The following is an 18,967-nucleotide window of genomic DNA, read 5'->3' on the forward strand; positions in this document are numbered from 1 at the left end:
ACGAGCTAAATGCCTTTAATGCTCGCTTCGAGGCAAGCAACACTGGAGCATGCACGAGAGCACCAGCTGTTCTGGATGACTGTGTGATAACGCTCTCGGTTGCCGATGTGAATAAAACCTTTAAACAGGTCAACATTCACAAACCCGCAGGGCCAGACAGGTTACAAGGATGTGTACTCAAAGCATGCGCGGACCAACTGTCAAGTGTTTTCAACCTCTCCCTGACCGAGTCTGTAATATCTACATGTTTCAAGCAGACCACCATAGTCCCTGTGCCCAAGGAAGCGAAGGTAACCTGCCTAAATGATTACCGCCCCGTGGCACTCACATCGGTAGCCATGAAGTGCTTTGAAAGGCTGGTCATGGCTTACATCAACAGCATCCTCCCGGACACCCTAGACCCACTCCAATTCGCATACTGCCCCAACAGATGAAGCAATCTCAATTGCACTCCACACCGCCCTTTCTCACCTGGGCAAAAAGAACACCTATGTGAGAATGCTGTTCATCGACTACCCCTCCTGTATTCCCTGTTCACCCACGACTGTGTGGCCAAACATGACTCAAACACCGTCATCGCGTGTTTTTGTTTTTTTTTACCTTTATTTAACTAGGCAAGTCAGTTAAGAACAAATTCTTATTGACAATGATGGCCTAGGAACAGTGCCTTGTTCAGGGGCAGAATGGCACATTTTTACCTTGTCAGCTCGAGGATTCGAACGAGCAACCTTTGGGTTACTGGCCCAATGCTCTAACCACTAGGCTACCTGCTGCTGCTGAAGACACAACAGCGGTAGGCCTGATCACCAACAACGATGGAACGGCCTATAGGGAGGTCAGAGAACTGGCAGTATTGTGCCAGGACAACAACCTCTCCCTCAATGTGAGCAAGACAAAGGAGCTGATCGTGGACTACAGGAAAAGGCGGGCCGAACAGGCCCCCATTAACATCGACGGGGCTGTAGTGGAGCAGGTTGAGAGCTTCAAGTTCCTTGGTGTCCACATCACCAACAAACTATCATGGTCCAAACATACCAAGACAGTCGTGAAGAGGGCACAACAAAACCTTTTCCCCCTCAGGAGACTGAAAAGATTTGGCATGGGCCCCCAGAATCCTCAAAAGGTTCTACAGCTGCACCATCGAGAGCATCCTGACCGGTTCCATCACCGCCTGGTATGGCAACTGCTCGGCATCTGACCGTAAGGCGCTACAGAGGGTAGTGTGAACGGCCCAGTACATCACTGGGGTCAAGCTTCCTGCCATCCAGGACCTATATAATAGGTGGTGTCAGAGGAAAGCCCATAAAATAGTCAGAGACTCCAGTCACCCAAGTTATAGACTGTTTTCTCTGCTACCACACGGCAAGCGGTACCGGAGCGCCATGTATTTAGCCTCGTTATAGTTATTCTTGTTGTGTAACTTTTTATTTTAGCCTACTTGGTAAATATTTTCTTCTTCTTGAACTGCACTGTTGGTTAAGGGCTTGTAAGTAAGCATTTCACGGTAAAGTCTACAGTTGTTGTATTCGGCGCATGTGGCAAATAAAGTTTGATTTGATTTGATTATTCAAGTAGGAAGTAATACAAGACAGGTTTTACCTAACAAAGCAGGACTAGAGTACACAAAGAACATGTGGAAGTTTTTGCAGGTGGGTTGCAACCACCTCACGTTGCACTAGCTTTAGCTGTATTGTGAAGTTATACTTCTGCTCATTCCATAGGTGACCTTGGGGAGGTAATACCTGGCGCTGTATGTATCAAGCATCTCAGAGTAGAAGTGCTGCTGATTTAGGATCAGTTTTGCATTTTAGATCACAATGAATAAGACTACATGGACAGGGGAGACCTGGGCCTGTATCCATAAAGCGTCTCAGAGTAGGAGTGCTGATGATCTAGGATGAAGTCCCAACCTGTCCATATGATCTTATTCATTATGATCCTAGAATTGTTCAATAAGAAACGCTCTTTATAATTTTACGTTGGAAAACATTTTAACCGTTTTGCTACGGTACTCCGCACTGAACACCACCCAGATGTGTCCGAGGGGTGCACACACACACACTCAACGGACTCACTCTTTGAGCTCGGCCAGGGAGGCAGAGATGCGTACGTCGTGGCCCAGCAGGTAGAGGGTGGTGATGAGGTCACTCCATTGCAACAGCTCCCCCAGGGGGCCCCCACTGAAGGCGTTCTCTGCAATCTTGAAGCCCGACTCCTTGGTCAACAGGCCCAGGTGCACCAGGATCTGATGGAGAGAGAGGGGTATAGAGTGTCAGTTCAGTTTAAATCTACTGTTTCTCATTGTGGCTCAGTTGGTTAGAGCATGGCGCTAGCAATGACAGGGATGAGAGTTTGATTCCCAACGGGGCTATCAATACAAACATTTATGGGAATGGGATATTATCAACATATAAAAAATTCATACACTATTACTGGAACCCAATAAAATCACTGGGTGTAATATAGTGTGCAACTTTCTGTTTTCTTTTTCAAGTATGTTGGGCACATCGCCAACCATCTGGGTGTGCGTCTTTAGTTCATGAAGTAATCCAAACGCAATTCAATGGGTTGGAAAAATGCAATAAGGAATTTTCCCTATTCAAACGTAGCAGAATGTACGTCAAAGATGCACTCCACAGAAGACGTATCATTATTAACATCAGAGCGCACAAGTCTCCTTCTATTCACCAGGGAACACACAGACACAGGAGAGAATCCAACATTAAAATGTTCTGTGCTTTCTATGGACATCTGAACACACTTTCAGCTGCTGTGTTAGCCAGCCACAATAATGCATCCCAAACAGCACCCTATTCCCTATATAGTGCACTACTTTTGACCAGTTCCCATAATAAACTATGTAGGGGATAGGGTGCAATTTGGGACGGAACCGCAATCACTAAGGTGCATTGCATTTTGTCCTATATTTATAAAAAATGTTTTATCCCAGGCCCCCGTAGGAAGCCTTTTGCCTTTTGGTAGGCCGTCATTGTAAATAAGAATTTGTTCTTAACTGACTTGCTTAGTTAAATAAAGGTTCAATTTAAAATATTGTTCAGGAATTCATGGGTAGAGATAGGATTATGACTGTAATAATATAAAAAGATCTGTTTGTGCAGTCTTGCCAAGTTGGCTCCAAGTTGGCAAAACAGCACAAAGAGATCTGGGATCAGGCTTATTTGTTCCTGCTCTGAGCGTTTGGCATGATAGAGGTTGGGCTGAGTCCCGATTCCCCACACTTCTCCCAAAGCGTACTCTTGCTCACTCAAGCCAATGCTTACACCAATCACTTCTGGAACAAAGTGAAGAATTGGAGTTTCAGGTGCAAGAGACTTTGTTCCACTCTAACTAGAGGGAGTAGGGCTCTCACCATATGTCATATCCATACTGTTCGAAGCCGTATAGTCAGAAAGAGGTGGAGGTGAATTCTGAAGATCCTGAAGTCCTGAAGATCACTAGGGAACTGAAACCTCCATTATTAATCGTTGGGGCCAGGTAGCTACCCAGAACACAATGGACTTTCCGTGTTTAAAATTTCTCAGTTCAGAAAGGCATGGGCTGATTCTGTTCTCTTGTCCAAGTAGATAATATATTTTCGGAGGTGTGTTTGTGTGTGTGAGTGCGTGCGTGCGTGCAAGTGTGTAAGTGCAAGCTTGCATGAGTATGTGTGTGCGTGCGTGCACATGAGTACGTGTTTGTGAGTGTGTCCGTGTCCTACCTTCTTCCTCTTGCGCTTGGCCAGGTTCTGCTTGGCAGCCAGGGCGCGGATGGCGTTGATCCAGGGGTCTTCCATGCGCTTGATCCGGAGCATCATCCAGCGGAACTCTTCTCGCCGAGACATGACCCGATATAGCTCCTCGAAGCTCGTCCGGATCTCCGACTAGGAAGACACAACACAATTTAGACACTCCTACTCTTTAGGCGTTATGGTTTAACCCATTAACCTCTTTCAAGGTTTACCCTATAGAAGGAGAATGTTAGCATCTGAAAGGGGGTAGGTATACAGTCAGTAGGCACTTTTGTTTTGGATCGGCAGAAGCCCCAGGTGGGCGGAGTGTGCACATTTTAGACTAAAGTGAAATCTCCACCCACCTGGGGCACAGGACGATGACAAACGAGCACGCCCAATTGTGTTTGTCGTGATCAGTTTGAGCAAAGAGGCAGAGAATCGCTAATCTTCATTACATAATGAGTTGTTATGTAGGGTTTGAGGTCATTTGTAGATCAGTGATTCTGTAATGCTGTCAATCTCCAACACGCACATTGGTATCGAAATCCATCGATTCACTTGAAGGGATCGGTCACAACATACAGGATATAAAGAGGATTCTCATCAACTTAAAACACTTAAGCTACAAAGTGCCAAGTTCTGCCAGGCGCTATTTGCATTACAAAGACATATGGCTCCTCATTGAATGCTGGAATGCAATGATAGCAATCTACACATTTCTCAGCTTCTCTCGGGTCAATATTTAAGAAAGCCGGCTTGGTTGAGATGCAGCCCTGCCTGCCATTAACAGCTGCTAAAGCTGGGGAAACAACGCACTAACAACGCTCTGGCAGTGTATTACGATCCCTCATCAGGACAGGAAATCACTGGGAGAGAAAGAGAAGTTCTGGGGCTGTGTCCCAAATGGCATCCTATTCCCTATATAGTGCACTACTTTTGACCATAGCGTATGGGCCCTGGTCAACAACAAAAAAATCACAACCACCATCAACGGTGATCTCAAAGACAAAAGGATCACTCATGTTGACATATCCAAAGGGGGGCAAAGAGTATTCAATTTGGACTTATCGCATTATCCATAACCGGGAGCGGAGTAATATTTAAAGCCAATAACGACGAGCCACGCCCGGAGCTCTGAGCTCAGACGGCCCTGTAGGGAGATTTGAGCGAGTGCCCATTGGCATGGCGACAGGCATCATGGTATAAATCCTCTCCCGCTCTATAGTCAGTTACTAGCGGAATCACTGGAGTGACTCTACTCTTCAGACAGTGTGTGTGTGTGTGTGTTAGCCTATGTGCACTAACATTGCTTATGCATTAGTCGATACCATTTGAGCTAAAAGACAAGCGGAAGAGGTCATTTCTAAAGAGCACATGATGTCATAACATTATAAAAGCAATTCAATGACCTCGTGACTTGGAATTTGTCTTCAGGCCTGGTATTCTGTCTGGCCAGTCCCCAGAGGGGTGAGAGTGAAAAGGACTGGCCAGGCTGTTGGTCTTTCAGCAGGGTGCAGAGACTGGCAATTATGCCCTTTTCACTACAGTGTTTTAAGATATTTTCTTATCACATTGTCATTTTCACATGGTGTCAACCTGAACCAAACTGTGTTGGCTGTAATATTTTATTTTCCTGTTGTCCTTTCCAGCAACTATACTCAGTTTGTCTCGGCTTGGCAGTGTGGAAAGCCCTTCAGTTCAGACACTCACCTGGCCCCTCCGGTCGGCCTCCTCATTCAATGTCTTGGTTCTCCACGGTAGACGCGGGCACCAGTTCTCCACCTAAAATGACATTAACATCAGAACATAACATCAGAAGGAACTGAGATGGAAAATGTGACAGAGTGATTCATATGGGGCCTGTGAACTCTGCCAACGAAGAGGAGAGAGAGGACACAGGGTCGAGGGAGGGAGGAAAGGACACTAGGGTTGTGTCCAAAATGGCACCCTCTTCTCTATAAAGTGCACTACTTATGACCAGATGTGACTATATAGGAAATAGTGTAACATTTGGGATGCAAGCCTAGGAAGCAAATCAGGCAAGCATTAGGCAGGTAATTATTTCAGTGAAAGCAGATGTCATGCTGACAGAGGCCTGGCTCGCTTTGTTCTCACTTCAGAGGTTCTGGGGGGGGGGGGGGGGGGCGGGTTGATGCATCAACTAGCTATGGTGGGACCAGCCTCACCGTTGAGTGCAGATACAGAGATAGTCATGTACTGTAATGACATCCTATTCCCTATATAGTGCACTATTTTGGGGGGTGTCTGGCTGATAGGGTGTAGGGCTCTGGCCAAAAGTAGTTCACTACATTGGGGATAGGGTGCCATTTGGATAAACTCTTAATCAATTAAGCCTCAATCAACCTCATTCACTAACTGAGCCAGTGAGGCAACCAGTGGAACCCTGATACACTACAACTGGCCCTTAAAATGGAGGCTGGGGTTTTAGCTGTGACAGCCCCAACGTTGGGGCCATCCGTCTGGCTGTCCACTCTGAGCATGGGAAATTAGGCTACATCCCAAATGCCTCCTCACTCTGAGGAGGGTGCATTGCGTGCGTGAGTGCCAGACAGAACGCGTGAGAGAGGCAGAGAGGGAAAGAACAAAGCTGATACTATATGGAAATACATGCATATCGCCATGGTGAAAGCAGGTCACACTGACTTGAGTGCAGTAAAATGCTCGGTGATAGAGAACTGTCTCACTGCTCAGACTTCTCACTGGCTGCATACCTAAGGGTTCCCTATGGGCCCTAGTCAAAAGTGGTGTACTAAATAGGGAATAGGATGACATTTGGTACACAGCCACCCTCTCTCCCTTAAAGGAAAATTCCACTCACACACACACAGTCCCAAAATGTTTTATATGTCAGCAATCAAGTTCTCAAGATATATAAACTTTAAAAAATACAGAAATACAGCCGGTGTTATGCATTTCGTGTCATATGATGCTGAGTGTTGCACCATGATGCAAAATGCATCATACTGGCTTTTTATGAAAGTTATATATCTTGATTGCTGACATGCAAAACATTTTGGGACTATGTCAACAATGGACTAATGAAACAAATACCAGAATATAGGTTTGGGGTGGAGTTTTCCTTTAATGAATTTGGTGCATGTCTTTCCCAACAGGTTTTTTTCAGTAGAGTAAAATGACATTGCACGGTTCTTCCCCCAAGCATGACATTGCACGGTTCTTCCCCCAAGCATGACATTGCACGGTTCTTCCCCCAAGCACTGATCTCAACCGATACAACATTTATAAGCTCCCATATCTGACCAGCTCCCATATCTGACCAGCTCCCATATCTGACCAAGAATAATCAGCATAAAGAGTCAGGGACTTGAGTTTGATTAAAACAAACTTCAGTTCAGTCATTGCTACTTAGCAATGAGCTTCTCATTGACCACCAAAGGACAAACCTTATTTGTGAATGCTACGGTATAAATGGGCTTTAAATCTCAAGTGTGGTGTTTGCATGTGCGTACCCTACTCGCTAAGGTCATCAGAAAGCTACAGTACATGTTTCCATATTAACACCTAGAAAAAAATGACTCACAAGTAAACTCACAAGTAAATACACTGCTCAAAAAAATAAAGGGAACACTAAAATAACACATCCTAGATCTGAATGAATGAAATATTCTTATTAAATACTTTTTTCTTTACATAGTTGAATGTGCTGACAACAAAATCACACACAAATTATCAATGGAAATCAAATTTATCAACCCATGGAGGTCTGGATTTGGAGTCACACTCAAAATTAAAGTGGAAAACCACACTACAGGCTGATCCAACTTTGATGTAATGTCCTTAAAACAAGTAAAAATGAGGCTCAGTAGTGTGTGTGGCCTCCACGTGCCTGTATGACCTCCCTACAACGCCTGGGCATGCTCCTGATGAGGTGGCGGATGGTCTCCTGAGGGATCTCCTCCCAGACCTGGACTAAAGCATCCGCCAACTCCTGGACAGTCTGTGGTGCAACGTGGCGTTGGTGGATGGAGCGAGACATGATGTCCCAGATGTGCTCAATTGGATTCAGGTCTGGGGAACGGGCGGGCCAGTCCATAGCATCAATGCCTTCCTCTTGCAGGAACTGCTGACACACTCCAGCCACATGAGGTCTAGCATTGTCTTGCATTAGGAGGAACCCAGGGCCAACCGCACCAGCATATGGTCTCACAAGGGGTCTGAGGATCACACCTCGGTACTTAATGGCAGTCAGGCTACCTCTGGCGAGCACATGGAGGGCTGTGCAGCCCCCCAAAGAAATGCCACCCCACACCATGACTGACCCACCGCCAAACCGGTCATGCTGGAGGATGTTGCAGGCAGCAGAACGTTCTCCACGGCGTCTCCAGACTGTCACGTCTGTCACATGTGCTCAGTGTGAACCTGCTTTCATCTGTGACGAGCACAGGGCGCCAGTGGCGAATTTGCCAATCTTGGTGTTCTCTGGCAAATGCCAAACGTCCTGCACGGTGTTCGGCTGTAAGCACAACCCCACCTGTGGACGTCGGGCCCTCATACCACCCTCATGGAGTCTGTTTCTGACCGTTTGAGCAGACACATGCACATTTGTGGCCTGCTGGAGGTCATTTTGCAGGGCTCTGGCAGTGCTCCTCCTTGCACAAAGGCGGAGGTAGCGGTCCTGCTGCTGGGTTGTTGCCCTCCTACGGCCTCCTCCACGTCTCCTGATGTACTGGCCTGTCTCCTGGTAGCGCCTCCATGCTCTGGACACTACGCTGACAGACACAGCAAACCTTCTTGCCACAGCTCGCATTGATGTGCCATCCTGGATGAGCTGCACTACCTGAGCCACTTGTGTGGGTTGTAGACTCCGTCTCATGCTACCACTAGAGTGAAAGCACCGCCAGCATTCAAAAGTGACCAAAACATCAGCCAGGAAGCATAGGAACTGAGAAGTGGTCTGTGGTCACCACCTGCAGAACCACTCCTTTATTGGGGGTGTCTTGCTAATTGCCTATAATTTCCACCTGTTGTCTATTCCATTTGCACAACAGCATGTGAAATTTATTGTCAATCAGTGTTGCTTCCTAAGTGGACAGTTTGATTTCACAGAAGTGTGATTGACTTGGAGTTACATTGTGTTGTTTAAGTGTTCCCTTAATTTTTTTGAGCAGTGTAGTTCAGTCGTCAAGGGCGCGTGGAGATGCAGTGGATGAATACGTAAAGAGCTGGGGAGTTCCACGTCCCCCAGGCTGTTAACACTGAATGTCAACGAGTAGATCAAACATAAATGAACAACCAAGAACACACATGGACACACACACACACACACTCACTCACCTCGCTGAGATATATGAAGAAGGAGCAGGTGGAGCCGTCCACGCCGTAGTTGGTGTAGCATGAGTCTGACCGCCACATGTCCTTCATCCACTGAGGAAGAGGAGGAGAGACTTGATCAGGACTGAACACAATAGGTACCAGTATAGCCTATCAATCCACATGCCTTGGCCAGTCCTCCCATCCCATGTCTAGAAGCTCTGAGCTATATGACCAGACCCAAGTATGTGTGTGAGGACTCATCAATCCAAGAAAAAGAACCAGGCAATATAAGCAAAGAAACAGTGACAAAAATGTGACTCTGGGCAAAGTGTCAATAGCATTGAAAGTGAAAAAGTGTTTTTGTTCAATGGGCTGATGTTTTTTCGAGACTCAACCGCAAAATACAGTGTTTTCAGATGTTCACAGATAGAGATGTGCAAAACAGTCTGCTGAAGCCCAGTGAAGGAGCAGAGTGAAGGAGCAGAGTGAAGGAGCAGAGTGGGGCTACGACTTGGCCAAGGCTACGGGGGAATATGGCAATGACTTACACATTCTGGGTTAGGAATAATGGTGTTCCACTCCAACACTGACACATTAAGGCTGAGTCTCAAATGACACCCTATTCATTATGGGCCCTTGTCAAAAGTAGTGCAGTACATAGGGAATAGGCTGCCATATGGGACGTAGCCTACCTCTTTCCATCGCTGCAATTTCCATCGGATTTTTAAAATCGGATTTCCATCCCATTGTTTTTCAATGACTAGGCTATGCAGAGTGGATGAAGGTTTATATGAGAATGCCCGAACTAATTCCACTGAGATTGACAGCCACCCAAGTAAATCCCCTGGAATGAGTCACGCAAGGCAGCTGAAAACATAATTTGCAGCTAATTGACTTAAAGGTATTCTACAGGGGTTTATGAATTCCGAAGTATATTGTAATCGGGAAGGAGCAAGAAGTCTTCAATTTGTCTTTTGTTCCTGCTAAAAACCTTCTGAAAGATTTTTCAAATAATAATTATTCCATCCATCAGAGCACAATAACAGGATGGAAAAGGTTGCCAGAAGGAAGTTTGTACCATGTACAGTATTATATAGCACTGTGACAGCTGGGATTTCCACCATACCCCATAAAAGCGCCCGAGGAATAAAATAAACTGTCTGAAGTTATTTTACTAGCCGACAGTTTTATCAGCAGAAACATTTAGGCCACGCGCAAACAGAATACATTGAAAAGCTGCATTCTGATTTAACCTCAATAAAACACTTGAGATGTAATGTGGTTGAAATAATCCCATAAAAAAAGAGAAAGGAGATAGACATTTGAGACAAACGGAGGCTAAATAGGACAAAACAACTCATCTATTTCCGCTATGGAGCCTGTTTGAGCCCTGTTTTGGCTCTTTTAAATGGTGATCGGCCTTTCCTTGGTGCCAGTGGAGGCTTGGGAGCAGCGCGCAGAGCAGATGGCCTTTATGATATGACGGTATCTGCCCCGGGCAGACTCCGGCCTGGGGCTGGAGTGCTGTGATTACTGCTGCTGCTGGTGGTTGTGTGTGTGTGTGTGTGTGTGTGTGTGTGTGTGTGTGTGTGTGTGTGTGTGTGTGTGTGTGTGTGTGTGTGTGTGTGTGTGTGTGTGTGTGTGTGTGTGTGTGTGTGTGTGTGTGTGTGTGTGTGTGTGTGTGTGTGTGTGTGCGCGTGCGCATGTGTGTGCTTGGGTGCGTGTGTGTGTGTGTGCTTGGGTGCGTGTGTGTGTGCTTGGGTGCGTGTGTGTGCACGTGATTGGGTGGGTGCGAGCGAGCGTGCGTCTCGCTCACCTTGACTTTGCCCTCACAGTGAGGGAAGCCGTCCATGGGGGGAAGCTCACATTTCTCCTGAGCGCCGTTCAGCAGATCTGCGGAAAGAGAGGAGAGATAGGAGAGAAAAACAGAGATGAGGAGGGGATCAATAAGGTCAGGCACCAGCGTTGGAAGCAAACCATGCAGGTGTGGAATTGACATAAAAAAGACGACACGGAGAGATCAATACACACGCATGAATGAACACACTCCTGTGCACATACACACTGCCTCAGGCATGTATGCGTATGACACATCAAAAATACACACACACTTTGGGTTTACACATCAAAAAGCTCCGAACAACCAATGACTTCACTGCGTCTGTAATTCCATGTATCCTCAGGGAGGTGGTGGTATTTTGAAGAGACTGAACATGGCCCAGAATTGAAACAACATATGTATGCATGTGATGTGTGCTCTCTCCCAATAGCATGAGCACAGGTAACGTAACTTGTGTGACCACATGGTACCATCCATCCATCCATCCGCAACAGATACACGATGCCAACGAGGCTATGCTGTTCCCCTGGCCCGAGCATACGGTGGTGTGATTTCCATACCTGACACAGCAGACTGACGCAGGTTCAGATAAGCTCGCCTCACACCGACAACAGACGTGTGGAGTTTAGATATGCCAGGGCTACTAAGAGGCTTCAATGGAATGGGGTGCTGGGAACAGTCACACTGCAAAAAATAAAATGTGATGGCATCTCCCATAAATAAAAGTTGACTCATTTCAATCGTTTTTTGTCCAAAAATGATTGGGTGCTATTCCATATGTAGGAAATAGGGTTGCCCTTTTTCAACTGTTTGTTTCTCTAGATTTCACAAAAACAACAAATGTTACCCTCGTATTCCTGTGAGGATGAAGACACCAGGGTTGGGAGAAGGTGTCCCATTCAGAAATGGCTGTTACATGACAGAGGTGGTGATGAGGCTCAGACAGGGCTCTATTTTCTCAGGGGGCTGTCTGAAAGGCTGTCATCATGCCCATCGTCATGAAGGGAGGATTGGAGAGAGGACAGGAATAGTGGGGGAGAGAGAGAGAGAAGAGAGATGAGAGAGAGACGTGGCCAGACGAAACAGCCGGTGTGAAGGTAACCTTAAAGGGATACTTTGGGAGACAGAGACAGATTAACTTGTGGATACCATCTGTGTCCAGTATGAAGGAAGTTCGAGGCAGTTTCTCGAGCCAATGCTAACTAGCAATAGCACAATGACTGGAAGTCTATGGGTATCTACTAGCATCTAGGGCCTCATTGCCAAAATCCAGAAGTATCTCTTTAATGACTGGCCTGTCTGAGAGGTGGACCAGATTGCCCCGTCATCAGTTCAAGGCTGATACTCTCTCACAGTCCGAGGGAAACTTAGCTTGAACTGACAAGAGGATATTGCCATTGGGTCTGTGGCTTGGCCATGAGTGAATTACCGGTATCAGCACTGGCATTTAAACAAATTCGATAACAATAAGAGAACCTTTGCAGACTATGTGTTTTGGACAAAAATCCCAAGGTTCCTGTTAAAAATCTCTTAACAGTCACTACCTGTTCTGTGATCATTTGTTCTGAAGTAAGAAGCAAAGCATTTGCAAAGAATGGATAGAAAACAAGAGGCAGGCTTTTTACCATTTGCGACCCATGGTGAGCTTGCCAATAACAAAAACGCAGACAGTGACAAAATCTTGCATCCAAAAGGCTTGTACAGAGCCAAACATTACACAATGCATCACTTTGTTCTATAGCGATTGATCAGTCCCAGATTCATTACAAAACCTTCAAGGCCGGCTCGCCCCAAACTCTGAGTTCTGACGAGACCCGCCATGTTTGGGCTAAAGATTAGACTAAAACTCTACAGCGCATAGACCATTGAGAATTCTTCCTTCTGCACCGAGTAGCATTCACTAAGAAACAAAGAGATTTCAGTGAGAGAGAAGAAAATGTATCAGAATTCTAATGAACAGAATGTCACGTGATCGCTGCACGCAAAGCTATTCTATACGACCACGTCAGGAGTGTGTTTGTGTGTATCTGTTACTGAGGGGATCTCATGCTGATAACAGAATATGTTCTCTACTCCAGGAAAAAAAAATCACTGATTAAAATTTGTTTAATGCACACAGCGCTTTGGCTTAATAACCCTCGATGTAAAGAGCTCATGCTGCGACGCTGCCCTCTCGTCTATTTTAATAGCCTTGTTGTTTTCATACTCGCAATGACTACACAATATATAATACACAGCATAGGGGTGGATGCAGTAAACAATGGTGATAGACAAATGAGAACGCTCTGGGGTGAAGTTCCACCTAGGTACAGATCTAGGATGAGCTTCCCTCCCTCAAACTTAACATTAAGCATAGTGAGGTAAATGCCAAACTGACCTGAGATCAGCATCTAGCGGATACTTCAACCTACACCAATGAGAACCAAATAAGAAGAGGGACATTCACTGCTATTCACCAACTTCCAGCGGGTCCAAACACCTAAAGATGCCTTTGAAGCTGCTCTCTCCTGTTTCAGTCATTATCTGCTAAAAGAAGCCTTTGAACGAGATGAGACAGTCAATCAGCGTGTTTGAGGGGATTAGTTTGAAGGAGGCGCTGAATCAATCATCACATAATGAGTAAGCCCTAGCAGTGATTCTGCGCAGTCCAACTGCAATGGAATCCAACATGCACAATGCAACGCCTGAGCCAGTGTGTGTGACACTGCAGGCTATGCGTTTTTGCATGCACCTATTTATTGATTGCATTTCGTATTTGATGCGTGTATTTCTGCATTCTGTAGTGCAAATTTGCAAAAGAGACCAGGGTATCAATATGACTGAAATAAATGCAGATATGGACAACGGTCATGTGGTCATGAGACGGCTAGCCTGAGACGAAAGGGCCTCTGGTTTAGCCACGGTTTCCCGGGGCAACAGGAGCAGGAGAACAATAGGGGGAGGCAGACAGATTATTATTGAAGTATTTTCTATCATAGCCGGTCGAACAAAGGCCTCGCACTGGATGAAGGGGAGAGTAGCAGACCTCATGCTGAGCCCATCAGCCTGTGTCCACACACACGTCTCCCTCCTCCTCTGGACAAGACGAGATGAGACCAGCTGATATGAGCTGAGACTGGCTGAGATCTTACCAGCCAGAGTGTCAGAGCCAAAACATGGCTTCTTAAGTTGCTGCTGCTTTAATCAAGCAGAAAGAGCTGCCTGTCGCCAAGTGGCAGGCTAAATATAGCCGCATTATAATCAAATGTCAGGGAGGTGGTATTTAAACCTAACAAGAGATCTCTCCACATGCTGTGCCTTCTTCACAGAGCATCTTTAAGCCCAATGAGCATCTTTAGTCTGATGAACCGCACAACGATGTTTAAGATTTAGATTGACATGCTGCACTGTGGTCACGGCAACTGCAACGCTTGCATAATAGTACTCTGTGGAACACACACACGGTACAGGGCTGTGTCTGAACGTACCAGCAGAGCTACCCGTCTCTGAGTGAATAAACACACACATGCACCCACATGCGCATGCAGACGGACAAAGACATGGGGGTAGGTAGTCTGTGAGGAAATGTCCTTTGAATCCGTTCTCCTAGTATGTTGGTATAAAACCCCAGTGTGAGGTCAACAACAACATACACGTGACTCAAAGCAGGACCGTTGTGCAAGAAACTTTAACTCTGCAAAGAAAGTCTGTCGAAATAGCAGATAGAGCAAGCTCCCCAGCCTGCACGAAGAGGAAATGAAGGCTGTCGTCAAGCAAAGCCAATCAAATCAAAGTTTATTTGTCACGTGCGCCGAATACAACAGGTGTAGACCTTAAAGTGAAATGCTTACTTACAGACTCTAACCAATAGTGCAAAAAAGGTATTAGGTGAACAATAGGAAAGTAAAGATATAAAAACAACAGTAAAAAGACAGTGAAAAATAACAGTAGCGAGGCTATAACAGTAGCGAGGCTACATACAGGTACCGGTTAGTCGGGCTGATTGAGGTAGTATGTAGATATGGTTAAAGTGACTATGCATATATGATGAACAGAGACTAGCAGCAGCGTAAAAGAGGGGTTGGCGGGTAGTGGGTGGCGGGACACAATGCAGATAGCCCAGTTAGCCAATGTGCGGGAGCATTGGTTGGTCGGGCCAATTGAGGTAGTATGTACATGAATGTATAGTTAAAGTGACTTTGCATACATGATAAACAGAGAGTAGCAGCAGCGTAAAATAGGGGGGATGGGGGGGGGGGGGGCACACAATGCAAATAGTCCGGGTAGCCATTTGATTACCTGTTCAGGATTCTTATGGCTTGGGGTAAAAACTGTTGAGAAGCCTTTTTGTCCTAGACTTGGCACTCCGGTACCGCTTGCCATGTGGTAGTAGAGAGAACAGTCTATGACTGGGGTGGCTGGGGTCTTTGACAATTTTTAGGGCCTTCCTCTGACACCGCCTTGTGTAGGCAGCTTAGCCCCAGTGATGTACTGTACCGTACACACTACCCTCTGTAGTGCCTTGCGGTCGGAGGCCGAGCATTTGCCGTTCCAGGCAGTGATGCAAACAGTCAGGATGCTCTCGATGCTGCAGCTGTAGAACCTTTTGAGGATCTGAGGACCCATGCCAAATCTTTTCAGTCTCCTTAGGGGGATTAGGCTTTGTCGTGCCCTCTTCACGACTGTCTTGGTGTGTTTGGACCATTCTAGTTTGTTGATGATGTGGACACCAAGGAACTTGAAGCTCTCAACCTGCTCCACTACAGCCCCGTCGATGAGAATGGGGGCGTGCTCGGTCCTCCTTTTCCTGTAGTCCACAATCATCTCCTTAGTCTTGGTTACGTTGAGGGATAGGTTGTTATTCTGGCACCACCCGGCCAGTTCTCTGACCTCCTACCTATAGGCTGTCACGTCGTTGATCAGGCCACTGTTGTGTCGTCTGCAATCTTCTGATAATTCGTGCCGATAAGCCCTCCGAGAGCCTAACCAAACCTCTACTTGACAGGTAGAGAGAACTAAGGCGGTGATGATGGAGAGATGACACATTTAGCAGCATTGCGTAAGACCACTTCCACTGAATGAAAGAAACATGAGGGTGCAACTCAATGACAGAGTACTACTGGAGATCTTTGAGGAGGAGTTCTATGGTTTGCCAGTACAAAATGTCATCCGATCAGACTAGAGTTAGAAAAATTCATTCCATTATACCCTTGCTCGAAATCCAGATGGAACTTTTAATAGATCATATAAGATCCAGACAATCACAAAATACGATTCTGGAATTTTACAAGCCTAAATCAGAAAAGAAGGCAGCTACTAGCAGTAGTAGTGTTGTATATCCAAGGTGGAAAGAGGAAGGAGGCATTTTCTCTACATTGTCATTTTGCTTCTCTGAGTTGATCATTAAGCTAAACCCAGGTTTAGCTTGGGTTAACCCGAAATGGACTAAATACATCAGGCTCAAGTTACACCCTCTCCTCTTCCTCAGCCCCCCTTCAAACTCAATCCTTTCCTCACAGTCCTGCGCTCATCATCACCCACCTTCCGACATTTTAGCTTTCTGGACGCATTACGTAAGGAAGAAGCATCATGGAATCCACTCAACAATGAAAGGTGCCGTTACAGAGTGGGAGAGATACATGGGGTGCCCTTTTCACTATATAGTGCACTACTTATGACCAGAGCCCTAAGGGCCCTGGTCAATAGTAGTGCACTATAAAGGAAATATGGTGCAATTTCAGACTCAACCATGGTCCAACTCCATAATGGCAAGATATAAAAAATATATTTTCCGCGCTTTGCATCTCTCTCCCCGCTTCTGTTCCATCAAGACCACAGCTTCGGCCAACTTTGGGTGTACTTTTCCCTGCGAGTGACGAGCGAAGACATCTTTGAACACCTCATCAATTAAGCAGGAGGCAGCTAATGGAGAGTGCCCTCTCAGCCACAGAACAGCTATAGGCTCTCAGTGGGGTGACAGGAGGAGAGGGGCTCTGTGTGTGTGTGTGGGTTAAGGTTAGGGTTTTGGGGGTTTAAGGTAAGAGTTAGGTTTAGGGGTGAGGAGGGGAGGGGAGGGGGAAAAAAAGTGGAATTCCACAAAAATAAGGCTGTGTGGACTTTGAGGGGATGTTGTGGAAGCGGAGAAGCTGGATGATGACCATAATCAGGGGTGATTTTCCAGGGAGGAAAAATACACACAGACATACATAGAGCGAAGCTGCCAGCGTGGCTGCTGTTGATTGACTCTAGTCTGGAGAAGTCATCCAGAACAGTCTTTATTCTCTACAGGACTTCACAACAGTGTAAGAACATAACAACATGCCTGTCCTAGTATGTATGTATGTATGTATGTATGTATGTATGTATGTATGTATGTATGTATGTATGTATGTATGTATGTGTGTATGTGTGTGTGTGTGTGTGTGTGTGTGTGTGTGTGTGTGTGTGTGTGTGTGTGTGTGTGTGTGTGTGTGTGTCCGTCTGTTCTCGGCAACAGGCTCTCACCAGGGCTCGGTTTCCCAAAAGCATCTTAAGGCTAAGTTCAGTGACCTCAATGGTTCTAACGATTAACTTAGCCTTGAGCTCAATGGTTCTAACGATTAACTTAGGCTTGATTAACTTAGGCTTAAGATAATTTTGGGAAACCAGGCCCAGAACTTCAGTCTCACAGCAGGGTAAATAACAACAGTTCCCAGAGTGCCTGTGGCAGCCAAAAGCCTTGATTTATCATCTCATCATCTCCAAAGCATGACTAATGTTCCCCGGTTTCAAATTAATTAAGAAGAGCTATGTAATATTTACTAATGAGTCAAAGCCGCAACGGTGGGAATTGTGAGGGTAACATTTCTGAGAATTCAGGTAGTCAGGGACAGGGCTTTGAATATCATTTGAATAACATTGACTCTGTACCGGGCACCCCCAGTATATATCCTTGTTTTTGTTATTTTATTGTGTTACTTTTTATTTTATCTTTTACTTTTTTCTGAACTATATTTCTTGAACTGCATTGTTGGTTAAGAGCTTGTAAGTAAGCATTTCACAGTAAGGTCTACACCTGTTGTATTCAGCGCATGTGACAAATAAAATTTGATTTGATTTTCAATTTTCATTCCTCATTCAAAGGGCTTCAATGTGCTGTGTTATGTAGGACATGCATGTTGTTATGTTCTTACACTGTTGTGAAGTCCTGTAGAGAATAAAGACTGTTCTGGATGACTTCTCCAGACTAGAGTCAATCAACAGCAGCCACGCTGGCAGCTTCGCTCTATGTATGTCTGTGTGTATTTTTCCTAGTTGGAAAAAGTTGCCCCTAGATGCTGAATTTCTTCCACTAATGGTTAACAGGGCCTAAAATTAACACCATCCGCCTGCGGGTAAATTTTGGCATTGACGGGTGGTCAGGGCAAGCATTTCACTCGCATTTGTGAATACAAATAGTCAAGAATTATCACATTTCTAGTCAAATAAATGCTGCAGTAGCTGTTTTCAAAGTATTTCTGCCTTTTCGTTTCATAGCTGGTAAATTAATCGCAAAAAGTCAAAGAACTACGAATCCTATACAGCTTACTCTACTTTGCGCTACAACACCGCCTGGCTGGGGTGTTGAGTGAAATATAAATTTTTTGAAGCACTGCGCACAGCCATAAAAGTCTGTCTAATTTACTTAAAACTAAATGCTGAAGTGAGACTTTGTCCTTGTGTTTCTTGGCTATTTACATTGTTTTTTTCACAAGCTAGGTTGTTTTTCTATGTTGGAGTTTCAACTACTAGGAAAGAGAAGGAAAAACACTTCTACTAGTCAGAATCAATTTGAAAGGCACAAACAGGACTTAAGTCTGCACTACAACGGTAACCTTAAAAGTGCAGGTGGACATGTTTGTCTCCTCTGTGATACACTATATATACAAAAGTAGTGGATTCAGCTATTTCTGCCACACCTGTTGCTGACTGTTCGTCAGGAGCTTCATGAGCAGCCCCACACAAGCCAAGCCTAAGATCACCATGCGCAATGCCAAGTGTCGGCTGGAGTGGTGTAAAGCTCGCCGCCATTGGAGCAGTGGAAACGCCGTTCTCTGGAGTGATGAATCACGCTTCACCATCTGGCAGAATCTGGGTTTGGCGGA

General features: G+C 45.6%; 2 protein-coding genes across 2 annotated transcripts in view; both read right to left on the reverse strand.

Annotated features, from left to right (window-relative positions):
- LOC139532128 (tubulin beta-4B chain-like) overlaps positions 1-18,967 on the reverse strand; it is a 394,248-nt gene that overhangs the window by 283,431 nt on the left and 91,850 nt on the right. The window lies entirely within an intron of this gene.
- Positions 1-18,967, reverse strand: part of LOC139532126 (alpha-1,6-mannosylglycoprotein 6-beta-N-acetylglucosaminyltransferase A-like) — an 89,984-nt gene that overhangs the window by 48,047 nt on the left and 22,970 nt on the right. The window contains exons 3-7 of the mRNA XM_071329317.1: positions 10,842-10,918; positions 9,047-9,136; positions 5,441-5,512; positions 3,719-3,880; positions 2,076-2,245 (exon numbers count right to left, since the gene is read on the reverse strand). Coding sequence (XP_071185418.1) covers positions 2,076-2,245; positions 3,719-3,880; positions 5,441-5,512; positions 9,047-9,136; positions 10,842-10,918 — 571 coding nt within the window. The remainder of the gene's footprint in view (positions 1-2,075; positions 2,246-3,718; positions 3,881-5,440; positions 5,513-9,046; positions 9,137-10,841; positions 10,919-18,967) is intronic.

The sequence above is a fragment of the Salvelinus alpinus genome, chromosome 10 (genome assembly GCF_045679555.1).
Source record: "Salvelinus alpinus chromosome 10, SLU_Salpinus.1, whole genome shotgun sequence".
In the NCBI taxonomy this organism is placed as follows: domain Eukaryota; kingdom Metazoa; phylum Chordata; class Actinopteri; order Salmoniformes; family Salmonidae; genus Salvelinus; species Salvelinus alpinus.